Source organism: Varanus komodoensis, unplaced genomic scaffold (genome assembly GCF_004798865.1).
Source record: "Varanus komodoensis strain SLA01 unplaced genomic scaffold, ASM479886v1 scaffold10, whole genome shotgun sequence".
Taxonomy (NCBI): Eukaryota; Metazoa; Chordata; class Lepidosauria; order Squamata; family Varanidae; genus Varanus; species Varanus komodoensis.
The window spans coordinates 7476153-7493474 of NW_025335269.1; the positions used below are offsets into that span (position 1 = coordinate 7476153).

The 17322-nt window shown below is 42.2% G+C and overlaps 1 protein-coding gene across 2 annotated transcripts; it reads right to left on the bottom strand.

Moving 5' to 3' along the window:
* Positions 1–4020: 4020 nt before the first annotated feature.
* On the bottom strand, positions 4021–13203 carry IGFBP1 (insulin like growth factor binding protein 1). Of its 2 annotated transcripts, XM_044418995.1 has the most exons (4): positions 12815–13203; positions 9275–9453; positions 5892–6020; positions 4021–5194 (listed from the first exon to the last, which is right to left on the bottom strand). In XM_044418995.1, exons 1-4 carry the CDS (start codon positions 13155–13157, stop codon positions 5063–5065), a joined length of 783 nt encoding a protein of 260 aa, XP_044274930.1. In that variant the 5' UTR covers positions 13158–13203; the 3' UTR covers positions 4021–5062. The 2 variants fall into 2 exon arrangements, with proteins under 2 accessions (XP_044274930.1, XP_044274938.1); XM_044419003.1 differs by lacking the exon at positions 5892–6020.
* Between the last annotated feature and the right edge of the window lie 4119 nt (positions 13204–17322).

Below are 17322 nucleotides of genomic sequence, written 5' to 3' on the forward strand. Positions count from 1 at the left end.
GGGCTGTCTCAGCATGTCACTGGCCCGACCCATAAATGTGGGCACACTCTGCACCTGGTTTTCTCGATGGGACAGGAAGAGGGGGATCTGAGGGTGAGGAACTTGTGTCTGACACCCCTGTCATGGTCAGATCACTTCCTTGTGAGGTTTGAGCTCGAGAGTGGCCTTTCCCTCTGTAAGGGTGCGGACCCTATTGTGTTGGTCTGTCCCCGGAGCCGGATGGATCTGGATGGATTCCTGAAGGCCCTGGGGGAATTCCCGGTTGATAAGGCTGGTGCTCCTGTTGATGCCTTGGTCAAACTGTGGAATGGGGAAATGACCAGGGCTATTGACACGATTGCTCCTAAGCGTCCTCTCCCGCCTGGCAGAGCTTGTTCATCCCCCTGGTATACACCCGAGCTATGGGTGATGAAGCGGGTTGGGAGACATCTAGAGCGTAGGTGGAGGAAATCACGGGATGAATCTGACCGAACACACTTAAGAGCCCATTATCGGGCCTATGCTGTGGCGGTGAGGGTGGCAAAGAAGAAATTCTTCTTCGCTTCCATTGCCTCTTCACAATGCCGTCTGGCAGAACTCTTTCAGGTGGTACAGGGGCTGGTTCATCCAGGCCCAAAAAAAGATCCTGTGCCACCCTCGACGGCCCACTGTGACAACTTTGCCCAGCACTTTAAGGAGAAAATCGCTCAGATTCATCACGAGCTGGACTCCACTAGTGATTCAGATCCCCTAGGGGAGATGCCAGTGTCTCCGTCTGGTCCACAATTGATGGATGAATTTCAGTTATTGCGGCCTAATGATGTGGACAAGGTGCTTGGACAAGTACGTCCTACCACCTGCTTACTGGAACCTTGCCCATCTTGGCTACTCAAGAAAGCCAAGGACAGGATAGGGACCTGGATCCTGGAGGTTGTCAACGCCTCTCGAAGGGACGGCTGGGTACCTGCCCCTTTAAAGGAGGCGGTAGTCCGGCCAGTCCTAAAGAAGGCATCCCTGGATCCAGAGGTGGCCGCCAGTTATAGACCGGTGGCCAACATCCCATTCTTGGGCAAGGTGGTAGAGCGGGTGGTGGCGGGACAACTCCAAGCACTCTTGGATGAAACTGATTATCTGGACCCATTTCAGTCCAGCTTCAGATCTGGGTATGGTACTGAATCGGCCTTGGTCGCCCTGTACGATGACCTGTGCAGGGAGAGAGACAGGGGGAGTGCGTCCCTGTTGGTTCTTCTGCACCTCTCAGTGGCTTTCGATACCATCGGCCATGGTATCCTTCTGGATAGGCTAGCAGGATTGGGAGCTGGAGGCACTGCTTTGCAGTGGTTCCGCTCCTATCTCAATGACTGATTCCAGAAGGTGGCGCTGGGGGATTATGGCTCTGCACCATGGCAGTTATGCCATGGAGTTCCACAGGGGTCCATTTTGTCCCCCTTGCTATTCAACATCTGCATGAAACCGCTGGGAGAGGTCATTAGGAGATGTGGGCTGCGGAATCATCAGTATGCTGATGATACCCAGCTCTATCTCTCATTTTCAACCAATCCAGGTGAGGCAGTGGCTGTACTGAACCGGTGCCTGGCCGAGGTAATGGGCTGGATGAGGGCCAATAAACTGAAGCTCAATCCAGACAAGATGGAGGTCCTGTTGGTAGGTGGTTCGGGCTTCGGGGTGGGGGACCTGGACCTTGTCCTGAATGGGGTTGCACTCCCTCTTAGGGACAAGGTTTGCAGCTTGGGAGTGCTCCTCGACCCTGAGCTGTCATTAGAAGCTCAAGTGACGGTGGTGGCGAGGAGCACTTTCCTTCAGCTTTGGCTGATCCATCAGCTGCATCCCTACCTGGAGAACGATTGCCTGGCAACAGTGACACATGCACTGGTAACTTCCCAATTAGACTTCTGTAACGCGCTCTATGTGGGGCTACCCTTGAAGATGGTCCGGATACTTCAATTGGTGCAAAACAGAGCTGCCAGGTTGCTGACGGGGACTGGCTGTTGTTCTTATATAACCCCAGTTCTCCATCAGCTTCACTGGTTCCCCATTGAAGTCCGGGCCCAATTCAAGGTGTTGGTTATCACCTATAAAGCCCTCAACAGCTTGGCACCTGGTTATCTAAAGGAACGCTTGCGTCCATATATGCCCTCCCGCCCCTTGAGATCGGCAGCAGAGGCCCTTCTCTGGGAACCCTCCGTGAAAGATATTAGGAGGGTGAGTACCTGGAGGAGGGCCTTCTCTGCGGTGGTGCCCCACCTATGGAATGCGCTCCCCGGAGAGGTCCGCCTGGTGCCGTCGTTATTTGTTTTTCAACGCCAGGCCAAGACCTTTTTATTTAAAATTATTTTAATTGTTAATTTATGAATTGTATTTATGGGGTTTTTATGTACATGCCGAGATGTTTCCGGTTTTTTAACTCTTAATTATATAACTGTTTATTTATGTTTATTTATTAATGTTGTAAGCCGCCCCAAAGCTTTTTGCGATTGGGGCGGCATAAAAATGGTTTAAATAAATAAATAAATTTGTATATCTTATCTCCACTCACTATACTTCTAAGCTAAACAGCTCCAAATGTTCAAGCCTTTCCTCATAAGGGAGTTGCTCCAGCCTGTTGATCATTCTAGTTGCCCTTTTCTGAACCTTTTCCAGCTCTACAATATCCCCTTTTTAAGTGAGAAGACCAGAACTGTATATAATATTCTAAGTGGGATTGCACCAAAGATTTGTATAAGGTCAGCATGATACTGGCAGTTTTATTTTCAACTCCTTTCCTAGTTATGCCTAGTGTGGAGTTTGCTTTTTTCACAGTTACCACACAATGAGTTGACATTTTCATTGAGCTGTCCACTACTGAAAGCCCAGGATCTTTTTCTCAATCAGTCACTGGTAGCTCTGATCCAATCTGCTTATACTTGTATTTGCACTCTCCCTGAAAGACCAAGTATGTTGTTTGGAGGTGCTCCTACATTCTCATGCTAACAGGGAAGTTCAGGGGGGCAGTTGTTTACCAGTTTTGACCTTGTCTGGAGAGGGAGAAGTTTGGCTCAAGTTATTCGCACTTTGATGACATCCACGTTGGACTACTGAAATACACTGTCGGGGGGGGGGTGCAGGGGGAACTGGCTTGAAAAAATTGTGAAAGCGTCAAGCCTAAATCTGGACATAATCCAGTACCTCTCCAAATTCTTGATGAGACTCATTCTTGATGGAAAAGTCTTAGATTTGCTCCTAGTGGAGGCATAGAAAGCTTTGTTACTTCATTAACAGAGCTGGGTGATCTATTTACATGAACTGTAAATATTCTAATGTGACAGATGGATGTATACTTTTTGTTCTTAGCATATAGTTTGGTGAAGGTGGATAGAGCCAATTATTCTATCCACCATATAGAATATGGCCATTTTGAAGTGAACAAGCTGCCACAAGGTGGTGGAGGTGGGAGTCAGTTGTCTGAATGGTCTCATCACTGCAGACACACATGAAGAGTGTGGCTCACCATTTCCTCAAAAAACGAAGAAATGTTGATTGAACTGAGAGATAGTAAGAAACAATCAAGAATAGAAATAACCATCCTGTATGATCATGTAACTTTAGGTACCATGTCAAAAACAAAAAGATTTCACCATTCCAGGTGGTAGTGTGGCCATCACATGTATAGAACTATGGAGCACTGTTTTATTAAAAAATTAATCTTACAAAATGACCCCACAGGCCACTGTATACAGAGCAGCTTTACACTTTAGACTTAATCAAGTGCATCACCCTAGTCAAGGTGATGTCCTTTGTTGGCCTAAGGCTGCCCATAACTACACATCAGACATCTATAGCAGCCTTTACTACAAACCCATCAGCCTGAAATGTGATCTTCTACTATCATATAAATGTGATAGTAGATCACATAATGTGAGCTTTACTATCTCTGAGAATTAATTACCAAAAACACACTTATGTAATGTGTGGATCAGGGCCAGTCAGTTACAGCTTCTTTCAGTATATCACTGAAATCTAAAGAAATAGTGTCCAAAGAAAATGATTTAATATTTCATCTTAAATAACATGACAAGTCAACTTATGAACATTTACACCCATTAAATGTTATACTTTACAGTCTATTATTTATTCAGTTCTACAATACAAAGGTAGTGCATGTGTATGAAGGTCACCCCCCCCACCGCAAATTTAGAACACCTTGACACAGACATTTAAAGCAAAGTGGAGGTGCAAAACTAACAGGATATACAAATAAAAAGGGTTTTAAATAAATACTTAAACTATGGTCTGTGTCATACTAATTTCTTAAAGGTATAAATACATGATACAAAATTAATTTCTAACAAGTATTTTTCTCCATACATTTTTGTGTTAACTGAGATACTTTGCTTTTAGAAAACAGAAAAGTGCATATTTTAGAGAAACAGTATTAAGTATTTACATATATAGTTTTGAATGGTTGAAGAATATAGATATATAAGTTAAGAACACGGACAAACCAAATAAAAATATACAATAAATAATTCAGCATTCTTATGAACCGGACAATACTGGGGAGGCTAAAAAGTGGCATTTTAATGTGAACCTAACGAATTTCACATTTTTGATCATCTGTATGAGCCAATACTCAGTTATCCTTGAAAACTTGGAGTTCTCTAAATTTTATGGTGGAGTTTGCCAATTAAAATGCATTCACATGAATTAGGGGAAATAACATAAGATGATGATGCTGATGCTGATGATGGCAGCAAAAATGTGTATTGGGCAACATTTCATACAGAAATGTATGTATTAGGAAAAGTGTACATGAAAATGCATATGGATTTTCATGCAAACTTTTAAAAAATAAAAATACTCAAAGCTCAGGTGAAACTGAGCTTAAGATCAGAAAAATGAGAAGCAGAGAGAAACCAAAATTGACAGTTCATCCATCCCTGATATGTAAATGCATGGATAAGGTATCTGAGCAATCACATGCTTAAAGAGTTGTTGATGGATGGTTTCCCTGGCTCTGCAATTGGGTACTTTACTTGCAAAACAGTCAATATATACTTGTACAAAATTTGTTAAATGCTTGGTCCTATTCCTGTGAGCTGAGATACTGTTCACATTCAGGGTCGCCTATCATTTCAAGAGATCCAGGAATTCTCTTCCCATTTTTTGGGTAGACACACCAGCATCTTGCAGGATTTCCATCAAGAGAACTTTCACACTAAAAGATGTTTTATAAAATGAACATTTAGACAACTATAAAAATATTTAAAATATGTAACAAGGAGCAGGTTAGCCATTGGAAAACAACTTGTTATTTGCACCACACCTCATAGAACCACTAACCACATTTTAAAACTTTATAGATTTTGGTCCTTTTCACCTCAGCTGGACTTCAGCTGTACTGTTGCCAAGCAGACCTTGAAATCTGATTGATAATTTCTGTTGATCCATTTCTCCAAAGAAGACAACTCTTTGGGTCCACCAACACCACCACCCTGCTTGTCTGGACAAATTTAAGAATAATTGCACCGGTGACTAGAAGGCAGGGGTGTGGTGGATTTAAGGTACATCACTCAAAGGGAGATTTTATGTGGATTTCAAAATAAGTGCTCAGGGACAAAGCATCTTATATTAATGTACATTCATGCTCCTTAGATCCCCATGGGATTGAGATTTTGCATTAAAACAAAATATCTGCTCCCTGTGCACCTTGTTTTAAATACAGCTTTTTTCTAGCCACTACATACCATTAAATCTGGTGACAGGACAAAGGAAATTTGGCAGTGGCAGGGTTCACAAAAAAGGATGCAGGGCCTGTGGGCTGCATGTCATCCACCCCATTTATAAGTGAATAGATCAAATATTCATTTCTGTAGCACAAGGATAATCACCCTCAGCGCCTACCACAAAATTACCTGCTTGCTATGGTAAAATCCATTCTTATTACAGTTGGGTAAATAGAAATGGTATATCTCGCCTCCTGTTCTCTGTTGAGCTCTTGTTAACTTATCTAGTGCTCTGTAGAGTTCTCTTTTGCATGGCCCCTGGAAAAACAATGTTTAAACAAATGTAAATAAAAAGGTAAAGGTTTCCCCTTAAGTACAGTCTTGTCTGACTCTAGGGGGTGGTGCTCATCTCTGATTCCTAGCTGAGGGAATGAGCTGTTTGTCCGCAGACAGTTTTCGTGGTCATGTGGCCAGCTTGACTAAACACCAAAGTGCACGGAATGCTGTTACCTTCCCACCCAACTGGTACCTTTTTATCTACTTGCATTTACATGCTTTCGAACTGCAAGGCTGGCAGGAGCTGGGATGGAGCAATAGAAATTCACCCTGTTGTGCAGATTTGAACCGGTGACCTTTCGGTCAACCAGCCCAGCAGCGCAGCAGTTTAAACCACTGCACCACCTGCAAATACACCAAATATTCAAATATAAGAATCAATATACATGTCAGTTATAAAGACAACTGGAGAAAATACTATGTTAATATGGTAACAATATTCTTTAGTGCTTAGCATCCATTTAAACTAAAGTAGTTCCTACTTATTGTAAGACTGTGTGGTCCCACATTAACATTTTTGTGTAAGGCCTTCAATCTGCATGTTTAATGCTGTAATCCTTAAGCACAATGAGGCTTACATCTAAATAAATAAGCATATGGTTTTACTGTACATAACACTATTCAATCTTTTATCTAAGAACACAGTGTGGAGAAAGATCTGTACTTCTCTTTCAGACAAAGGCAGGAGAATCTGTTGTTAGGTTCTCAGCGCAAGGGTCATTGTCAAAAATAGATGTAAATAATCCATGATGCTTTATTATTTATTAGATTTGGGAATGATGTCTGGGACTTTCTCTGCATATGGAAACACTTGAAACCTTTTCAACTTCACTCTTTTGGTTTTTATTGTGTTTTTAATGTTTTACTAAGCTTTTATGTGAAGTCTTTTATCTTTTAAGTTGTTTGTGAACTCTCTTGGTTGGTCTCAGAAAGGTGGCAGAGATATATAGCATAAATAAATAAAGAGCATGGCAAATTATCTAAAAAATTCATTAAATTCTGCTGTTCTGGTTAAATATTTCACTTTTTATTCTTTGGTGCCCTCAAGTGGTTCTTCTATGTAGTTACACGCCCATATCAGAAAATTGTCCCATCTCAAGTGCATAATAATATTATTATAAGGTGGCTGGATGGAGTCACTGAAGCAGTCGGTGTTAGCTTAAGTGGACTCCGGGGGATGGGGGAGGACAGGAGGGCCTGGGGGAATGTTGTCCTTGGGGTCGCGATGGGTTAGACGCAACTTCGCGACTAACAACAACAACAAAGATGGGCATAAGAATATGCATCACTTTATTTGTCAACACTTAGTGCTTCACAGCTGACTGTGGACTGACTCCATTGAAAAGCATTGAGTATGAGTAATTGGAACTTTATTACTGTGGTATCACTGAAAGGGTCCACTGAGCATTCAAAAAAATGGCTCACTTGCTCAAGCAAGAGAAGGAGAACCACAAACTGTTTCCCAGTACCTGGCAAGGAAGAGAGCCTTAGCCTGCTGGTCTCTTCTGGACAGAGCTTGAGCTAGAGGGCCCCCCACATGGTAGACAAGTCCTACAATTTCCCCCAAAGATGGATGTTGAGCCCACCCAGAAACCTTGGGGCAGCTAGATATGAATGTATGAGGTTTCTGACTGGGGGATGAAAATCCAATAGATTTTATCTACCTGGCCCCATAGATTCTGTTCCATGAATGCTCTGTTGGTGCAAGTTGAGCCAGCATACAGCCTTCTGTTTTGAAAACAGGCTATGATGCATGCATGTGTGTATTGTGGGAAACTTGTGCAAAATTTGGGCCTCTACTCTGCAGTTTGCACAATGTGTGAACTTATACAAATTTGTGCAATCTGAGGAGCAGAGGCTTGCATTTTGCTCAAATTAACTGCCAGAAAATTAAAGGTGGAATGTGTGCCTATGCAGTCAGAGGAGGATGCTTCTATACTTTGCATGTTAAATGCTTCAAGAACAAACCTTCCTCCAATCTAGAGAGTCAACCCTGATTTGTGCAAACCATTATTTGCACAAATTGCACTAGAATTAAGCAGTTATTTGATAAAGTATGAAAGCTCAAATGGAGCAAGTATTCCAGTGTTATACAACCCTAAGCAGAGGAGCCAGAGGTAGCCCTGCTGCTGGCCCCAGCAGGAGCTGAGCCCATATCCCTGCTCCTCAGCCACAGGCTCTCTGCCAAATAAAAAGATTAACATGTTGTTGCAAGGTGGTTATGAGGATTGCTAAAAGACTGGGTTGGATTCAGACATAGTTGAGCTTAGAGTAGATGCACTGCAGTCAATTGGCTGGTCATGACTAAGGTAAGTCAATTAAATTAAATTAAATTGATTTAATGTAGGAATGGACAAATTCAGAAGTAATGAGGAACCCCTAGGGGCCTTGCACAGCTGAAATTCAGCAGCAGCAAAACAGTCAGCAGTCTCTAGGCAAACGTCAGAAACAAACCACAATGATGGCCCAAAAAGACCAAATTTCTCTTTAGGCGAGAATCATTTTGCTAATTGTTCTGCCACTTCTACCACTGTAGCAATAAATTTGTTGAGGGCTGGTGGGGGTTGGCGTTAAGGCCAACGAAGCTGCATGTGTTTGTGGTCTGCATGTTACCCAACCTTGAATGGGTATACTCTAAGTATGACTAAATCTGAATTCCACCCAATGTATTCAAAATGTTTTGAACACTCCCAAAATCCTATAAAAAGGGTGAGTGTTAGTATGAGCCAGGAACTCGATGCTGAAGAGGGATTAGTAATTTGTTGGCACTAAAGGTATGCTGTACAATTTCAGCTAATAGGAAGCAGATGGAATGGAGATACTGAACTTTAACTAAGTGTGAAGTCACTTGCCCACAGCTAGTTAGTTGTGACCAAGAACTAAACATGTAGTCAAGAAATGCCTGCTGATAAAAACTTGACTAACATCTATTGACACTTTATTTATTTGTTCTTGTTGTATTCTACTCTTTCTCCCAGGAGCTCAAGTGTGGCATTTTTGTCTTACAAGGACCTTATGAGACAGACAAAGTTATAATATAGTGAATCGATGCACTGAACCTCATGATTGGGCAGCCATATAAGCTGAAGTTTACCATGGTCAAACTGAATGTGCTAGCCACTTTCAGCATCCTGATTGATTAGTTAATCTCAGGTCAGTGTGTACAACAGCCTATGCAGCCCCAGTTAAATGTGCAGACATGAGGCAACCTGACATGCCTGCTGGGGGAGACTCACCTGTTCCTTCCACTTCTTAAGTTCAGCAAGTTCCTTTGTTTTCATGCTTTCAGAGGCACTGATTTCATTCCAAGGGACAGACTTGTCTTGGTCCTCAGGAAGCATCAGCTGATAGTGGAACAATTGATCGGCATTATTTTCAGCATCTTCAGAGGGAATGCCTTCAGGTTCCATAGACTCTGAAAGGGAACAATCAAGAAAATAATCTATGATATATAGAGGAAAATCATTCTGCACAAGCTATATTGAAATGAATGGGAGCTGCAGAAGGGCACAGTTACTATATACCAGTAGTAACCATCATGTTTCAATGAAAAATGAGTTTATCTATAGAAGGCTTATGGCTTTATCAGAAAAGCCAGTATATGTATCTTATCAGTGTATGGGCAATGCCTGGTGAAATGTCAGAAGCCAAAGGGGCTACTGAGTCAGATTTCCAATGGCCAGAAGGCTGAGAATCCATATAGTGATCGATAAAAATATTTTTTCCCTCCCCATGACTAGCAAAAGCAAATATAACTTTTGAAAAATAGAGTTTAAAAGTAGAAAACTGTTAAGTATGATCAATCATATGGCATACTGTAATGGCTAGATAAGCCTTCTCTAGATTGGTGTCTTCCAGGTTTTTCAACTTCCCAGTCAGTATAGCCAGTGGTCAGGAACTGAGAGTTGTAAACTAAAATGTCTGGTTGGCACTAGTCTGAATGAGTCTGAATTAGCGCATGGGACTAGGACTGGGAAGACTTAGGTTCTAGTCCCCAGTCACTTATGAAGCTATTTGGCAAACTTACACCATTCACTGGGCACATTTTGCCCTTCATGCCAACCTAACCTGCCTCTAAGCCTTGGTTGTACAAACAATCCATGGTGGGCCCAAAAGATAATCAGTCTCACCATGGCTTGTTAAGTCCTCTCACTCTCCTTCCCCAGCAACATATCTGCCAAACCTTGCCCCCCGCTCCAATTTTATCAAGTGTGTGTGTTTAATTTTTACTTGAACAACTGTGGACATCCAGAGTTGTACAGGTGTGGGAATGGGAAAGGCTAGGGTGGGCAATATCCAGGGTGGTACCTGCTTAGACAGTTGAGCAGGGGCTCACCTGAGGCATTGCTTCATGGACGCAATGCTTATTTTTCCTTTTGGTTCCATCTGATAGCTGTCAAATGAGCTGTCAGATTTAACAAAAAGTGTCACAGATCTTAGCTCTGGAAAATGGGATGATATGTTGCTCCCCCATTGCATTAAGATTCTTCTGTTTGTTTATATTTTGGGGGTTTTGGGGGAGGGTCATGTGTCCTGAAAGTGCCCTCAATATTTTATTACCTTGAGAGCAGGCAAAAATGTGAGTCATCTTTTTCACAGGAGTATTTAATTTTGACAGTCATATAAAGTGGGATTTTAAAAAAGGATAAAAATTGGGAGGGGGCAGGAAACTGTATAGGTGCATAATCTCTATTGGTATAGTTTTCTGCCAAGAAAAATTACATACACTCTCACACACACACGGTTGGCTAGCATGAGCAGAGACAATAAAGTGGTCAGATTAAAAAATAACAACAATAATTGGAGCCAAGGTTCCATTTGGATGCCAGGAAGCACTTCCTGACAGTCAGGACCCTGAGGGTGTGGAATGGGCTTCCCCGGGAGGTGGTTGAGGCCCCATCGGTGCGGGTGTTCAAGGATAGGCTGGACATGCACATGGTGGGCATGTCGTGAGCAGAGCCAGCTGGAGCCGGAGGTCAGACTAGATGGCCCGGGAGGCCCCTTCTGACTTGCTCTGTTTTCTATGTTTCTATGTTTTCTATGTTTCTATAATATAGACAGAACAGATACTGATGATACCCAGAGACCCATTTCCAGAGGAATGTAAAAGCATGTGGCTGTTTAAGAATGGGAACAGGGACATGTTTGAACACATCTTCTAGCAACAATAATTTCAGTTGTGCTAGAACACGATGATTAAAGATCATAAAGAAGTGAATCATTACAGCTTTGGTTGCAGTGTATATCTAAAAATATAATGTCCAAATATGGCGAATGCATGCCTGGAGGACAATTGCAGTAGAGCTCTAAGAACCATGAGAGCTTGATGAAGGTGACTATTGTGGGTGGTAATTTATGGATCTATTTTCTTTGATGACATCTTGAAGTATAACATTTTTTGTAATCTATAGTGCTGTATCTCTGTTGAGCAATGCTTAAATACAAATTGTAGTGAATCCCATTATCTTAAAGCTTAAGCAACACAATTAACAATATATTTCCTCCTAAAAGTCATTGGATATGTGAGAACAGAAAAGAAACCTGCAAGGAATACCACTGCTAAACAAATTTACAATCAGGATTTCACAGGTATTTTAAATCAGTTGCACATCTGGCTTCCTTTAAAACATTTAACTTTTGGCTTACTCTTAACAAAATGAAAAAAATAGTTCCATAGAATTCCATCTATTCTTGACTGAGCTGCAGTTCTTCCAGTATTAACATAGTTTGTTAACCCAAAATGTTTAAGACAGATGTTCAGAAATTACCATTTTTTCTTTTCTCCTCACAGCAACAGTGACAGTAAGCACAGGACTGTCCCCAGCATGGGTCCATCTGAATGATAAATATTTGCACTGACTTCCAAAAGCATATCCCTGGAGCTATGGACAGTTGCTTTAGAGGCATACCTAATTGTTGGGACAGCAGATGGAGAATCTAATAAAAATGCTTTCAGTCCCTTTTCCTTATTTCATCAGGAGCGTTGTGACCAATTTAAAATGCTCCTAACTCCCCTCTGCTTTTAACAATAGCTGCCTGAGAAGGAAAATTTTAAGTGATGGGGGTTTGTATGAGCATGAGGCACGTGGGAGAATTCCTGTTTGTCAGACTGCTGCAAAGGCACATGAGTGACAAAAGAAAAATAGAGAAATCACAATTTCCCTTTCGTTCTCGTTCCCTGAAACATTTACAGCAAGAGTCTTTCATTTGGCGGCTGCCAGGAGGTGGGTGGGGTAAGTTCCTTACAGGCTCTCTTCCTAGCGCACTCAAATGTCTTCCCACAGCCCTCTTTGCTTCCACCTCAGCCTGCCAGCAGGGGTGGGGGGGGGGGGGGGGGAGAGAGAGAGAGAGAGAGAGAGAGCGAGAGCGAGAGCGCGCGCGCGCCTTGGGCTCACTCATGTAGCAGTTCTCTATGGTCTCAAGGAGAGGTCACCCTGACCCAGCCCTGCTGCGGTAGAGACAGGATGCCAAAGATTGAACCAGGAGCTTTCAACCTGCAGAGCATGCCCCGGAGTGCAGTGGGTCCAGCCTCTCCTTGTTGAAGCACAGCTTTTGGATCGACCAGGTAGCCTCGTGAAGCTGCAGGGATATTTCCCACAAAACTCCTGCACAGGCTGCTTGCTGAAGAGAAGGCCAAATACTGAGGCAACTTACCCTTTTGCCCCTGGTGTTCCCTCATACTGGCCATTATGGGACTAGGACTCACTTTTCCCACAAGTCCTAGGCTTTTGAAAAGACAGACCACTGGGCATATTAGAAAAGCATGAGATATTTACCTGAAGTCTCTGTTGTGTCGGCCGTAGGTTGGCAGGTGCCTTGCCCATGGGTGAGAGCATAGAGGGGGCGGCCTTCTCCTGGGTGCACCTGGCAGCTGAGCCCATGGCCACAGCGTGCTGTGTATACTCCACAAGACTCCCCCAGCTGAAGGGCGCACGTGTGGCAGCAGCTGCAGCCGGCCTGCTGCGCTGTTTCGAGACACCCAGCAGGCACTGGCGGGCATAGTGCAAGCTTCTCTTCAGTGCATGGTGCACAGTGCATTGCATGGAGGGCAGCCCCCACAACAAGGCCTGGGGAGAGCAGGAAGAGCAGCAGCTCACAGAAGAGGCTTGTAGGATGCATGATGGATGCAGGCTGGAGCCAGCCAAGTCTGGGGAGGAAGTACCAGTCCCTCTACCCACGTTCAGTTAGTCCTCTCTTCCCACTGGCCAGGCATTTATACAGTTCCTTGTCAGCCTGTTAATCTTCAACCCCACGTTAACAATTATCTGAGCAGGAGGGACAGAAAAGCATCATTTCATTGGTAGCTTGTGTCCCTCCCCTTTTATTATTATTATTCTTTCTTAATAACAAAGCAATTCATCACTATCCTACTCATTCTTAACCTTTTCATGACAGTTTTAAAGATGTCCATAGAAGAAGATCTTTCACCCCCACCCTGTCTTTAAAATCTCCCCCTTTATAGACAACTCATAAAATATTTGATTGAGAAAGTGAAGAGGAGGAGAGAAGAACCCCACTGAAATCTCAGCAGCTGACTTCATACTTCCACAACAACAGATGAAAAAACCTCTTGCTTAATTTTTGTCATGTGGTTGGAGGTTATTAGGACAATGACATACTGGAAGAGGCCCCCAGAGTGTAATCAAAGCTCCTTAGATCCGGTAAGTCCTGAACACAGCACGTAGGAGCTAATGTCAATAGTTCATTTACAGGGATTGTTTGGGACTGTTTCCTGTGGATGTGCTTTTGCTAAAACAGAGCTCAAACACCACACCCCAATACCATTCGGAAAGGATAGGGGTTCCATGAAAACAAAGGGAAGGAGAAATCTTTCTCACATCCTTATCAGAGTAGCTGTTGTAAAATAGATATCTATAAATAGTTATACAGACGTATGTTAAAATCAGTGTATAAAGTTTGTATCTTATACACGCTGACCTGAGAGTAAATGCCATTAAGGCCAGTGGGACTTACTTTTAACCTGATTTGTATTATACCAGGCTAGAAATTTATGTGGTGCTGCTATTAAGGGAAAAAGAATCTGACTAGCTGCCAAGGCTCAAGGCAATGTACAGGTTATAAAATGATTTAAAAAGCAATTCAAAGCATTAAAACGGTAAAAATGCAGGCACCATTAACTATCAAAACATTTGAAAATAGATAACAAAACAAAACAACGCCCAGCAGCATTAAATGTTAAACGTGTTCACCTAGCTTAGAATTTGCATTTAGCATAGAACATGTAGGTTCTTCTCTTCAAGCGCCAAGATTAATCCTTGTAAAATTGCTAAAAAAAAACAAAAAACCTCAGAGGTTAATGAGGGAGAAAAGTATTTTGATGTTTTTCTTGTCTTGTACCCCACACCGGTTTCATTTTTTAAAAACCTTAATTAATTCTCAGAAAATGAGTTAAGTTCAGCTGAGAGAGAGGGCATTCCCAGCCTCTGTCACAGTTTTATACCCTCTTCTGTTTGAAGTCCTCCCATGTTTTCTTACCTCTTCTTCAATCTTGTTCCTTAATAAAGAAAATCTATTAAGGAGAAATAGAGAGGGAGATAACAGCTCCATAAGGTGTTCTGACTTCTACTGGCATTTGGAATTCTCTGCCTTGAAGTACCCATCAAATTTATTTATGAAAATCTACTCTGTTAGCCTTATTCATTCATATTCCAGCCTGTATATTCATTTCTAAAAGAAAGCACCATAGAGCTTTATTTATTTATTTATTTATTTATATTTATATTGCGATTTATATCCTGCCTTTTTCCTACAAAGGGCTCAAGGCAGCTTACATCCTCCTCCTCCTCCACCTTATCCCCACAACAACCCTGTGAGGTAGGCTGGGCTGAGAGTCTGGGACTGGCCCAAAGTCACCCAGTTGGCTCCATGGCTGAGCGGGGACTAGAACCCAGTTCGTCTGAGTCCCAGTCCCGTGCTCTTAACCACTACACCACACTGGCTCCAAAAAGTTTGCATAGAAGTCTCCTCTCTGGATTTGTGCTGTTATTTACAAATAACTCCATAAATTGCCTGAGATAGCTTTAGAATTGTGCAAGGATTTGAACTGAGGTCTTTGTGTTGCAGTCCAACAACTCTACCCATTGCAGAAAGGTACCCATTGCACAAAGCTACCCCCAACCAGCTAATATGCAAGGAATTATGTTTTAGGATGTAACTTAAGCCGTAACAGCAAAAACAACAGCAACAACACATGTTAGTAACAGTGCAAATATGGGAGCCATTGTGGTGTAGTGACAGCTGGACTGGGACTTAGGAGACCTGGGTTATAGTTCTCACTTTCTGTGAAGCTTCACTGGGTGAATTTGGGCTGGTCATGGACTCTCAGCTGAACCTACCTTACAGGGATTTTATGAGGGTAAAATGGAGAGAAGGAGGATTATATAAGCCACTTCCAGTTCATTACAAGAGGAAAAGAGGCAGGATAAACGTCATGTAATAACAATGTACAGGTCTACTCAAAAGTATGTCCCATTGAGTTCAGTGGTGCTTACTTCCAGGTAGATGGGTCTAACATTTCTGTCTTAACCTTTTTCATGCTATATTTAATTTCCTTCCTAATAACATACTACAACGTAAACACATATTTTAATGCAAGGCATGTTCCGTTTAAAACTACAACAAACAAAATGTCACATATTGGGGAATTACAACTTTGGAAGTGACAATTTTGAGGAAACCAGGGACAGGCAACCGGTACCCTTCAAATAATATAAACAGCAGCTTCCAGAATTTCTGACCACAGCAGTGCTAGCTGAGACTAATGGAGGTTGGAGTCCATAACAGTAGTCTTTGTGATAGGTGTGTGTGTGCAGGATGGGACTACATGCTTTAGCTTACTGGTTAAAAGTGCAAATTACAAGCCAGAAAACCCAAGTTCAAGAATCTGTTTGCCCCACTTGGCACAACCCTATACATGTTTGGACAGAAAACAGTTGTACAGCTCTCAGCATTGCTTTACTTCCCAACATTCCCAGGTGTGCTTGCAGTTGAAGGAATCCTGGTTGTTGTACACTTTTGTTGCTGTCTAAACATGTGTAGAGATTGCAACCCTGACCAAGCAACTAGGCATCAGCTCCAGTATCAAACATGTTGCATGTAATCCTAACCTGTTTCATGAAAGTAATGATAAACTCTAACTTACTTTTGAGGGTTGCTGAGATTATTCATGTAGCTCATTCCAAGACAGAAATGACACATTGTCAAGATTGACAGTTCAAGCAATTTTAATTTTAAAAATTTTCAGTTTTTTACATGCGAGTGTACCTGTGAACTGCTTATACAAACATGTCTGTCTATGACACCAAAGTTTTCATGTAAGTATCTATTTGCCCTTCATCTCTAGGCATCATCTGGTCCCTTGGAGGTGGTTTTGATATTTGTTCTGACAGTCATTCTGTGATGACAGAGGAAGGGACTCCTGGTTAGTTTTTTTAGAACCAGTGCTACACATCATATACTTCATGTTCATTGTGCTTTATGTTTATTACTTAGTTAGCCTCTTGATAATTGTTATTTAGTATTTAAGATTAAAAATCTTCTATCAGTTGAAATGTCTTTTACATGCAGAGGGTCTTTAAAAATCAGTATCTAGTTGAAAATGCTTCACTGGGACCTAATTTGAGGGTGTATACACCTAATTTTAAGCATATTCAAGGCCACTGAAATGGCACTGAAAGGCCATTTTATTTCATTAAAATAATTTTTAATGATTTTTTTCCCCATGGTAGCCACTGAAAGCCAAGCCTGTGAATAAGATTCAAGAAAGGTGGTGCAATGGTTTTCAGTCAAATTTTCAGTTAACATGGTCCTGAAAGCCCATTTCAGTCACATTGGTTGCATTCACACTTCACACTAAGATATCCTGCAAATAATCTGCATAATATGACCCTGACAACACAGCTCCCCCCCTTCTTCCCCCTCATTCCTTCAACTAATATTCCAGTGTTTTTCATGGTAGAACCTGTGTTATCATCCTGTTCCTCTGACATCCCTGACAGTTCTAAAAATATTTATCTTCTCTGGATTAGCTTTTGAGAATCACAACCCCCCCCCCTTTTTGGGGGGTACACCTTCTTGCTGCTTGCCCTCTGTTCAACGGTGCTTTTCAATTGACAGCTAGGGAATCTGTCCCTGGCAAATATGCACACATTTGCCTGTATGCGGTCATGCTTTGTCAATCATGTTTCCTATTGCACTTCTGTACTATGCTTTCTAGTTGAAGTTTAGAAGGAAATTGACCAAGCAATACTGGACAGCCATAAGT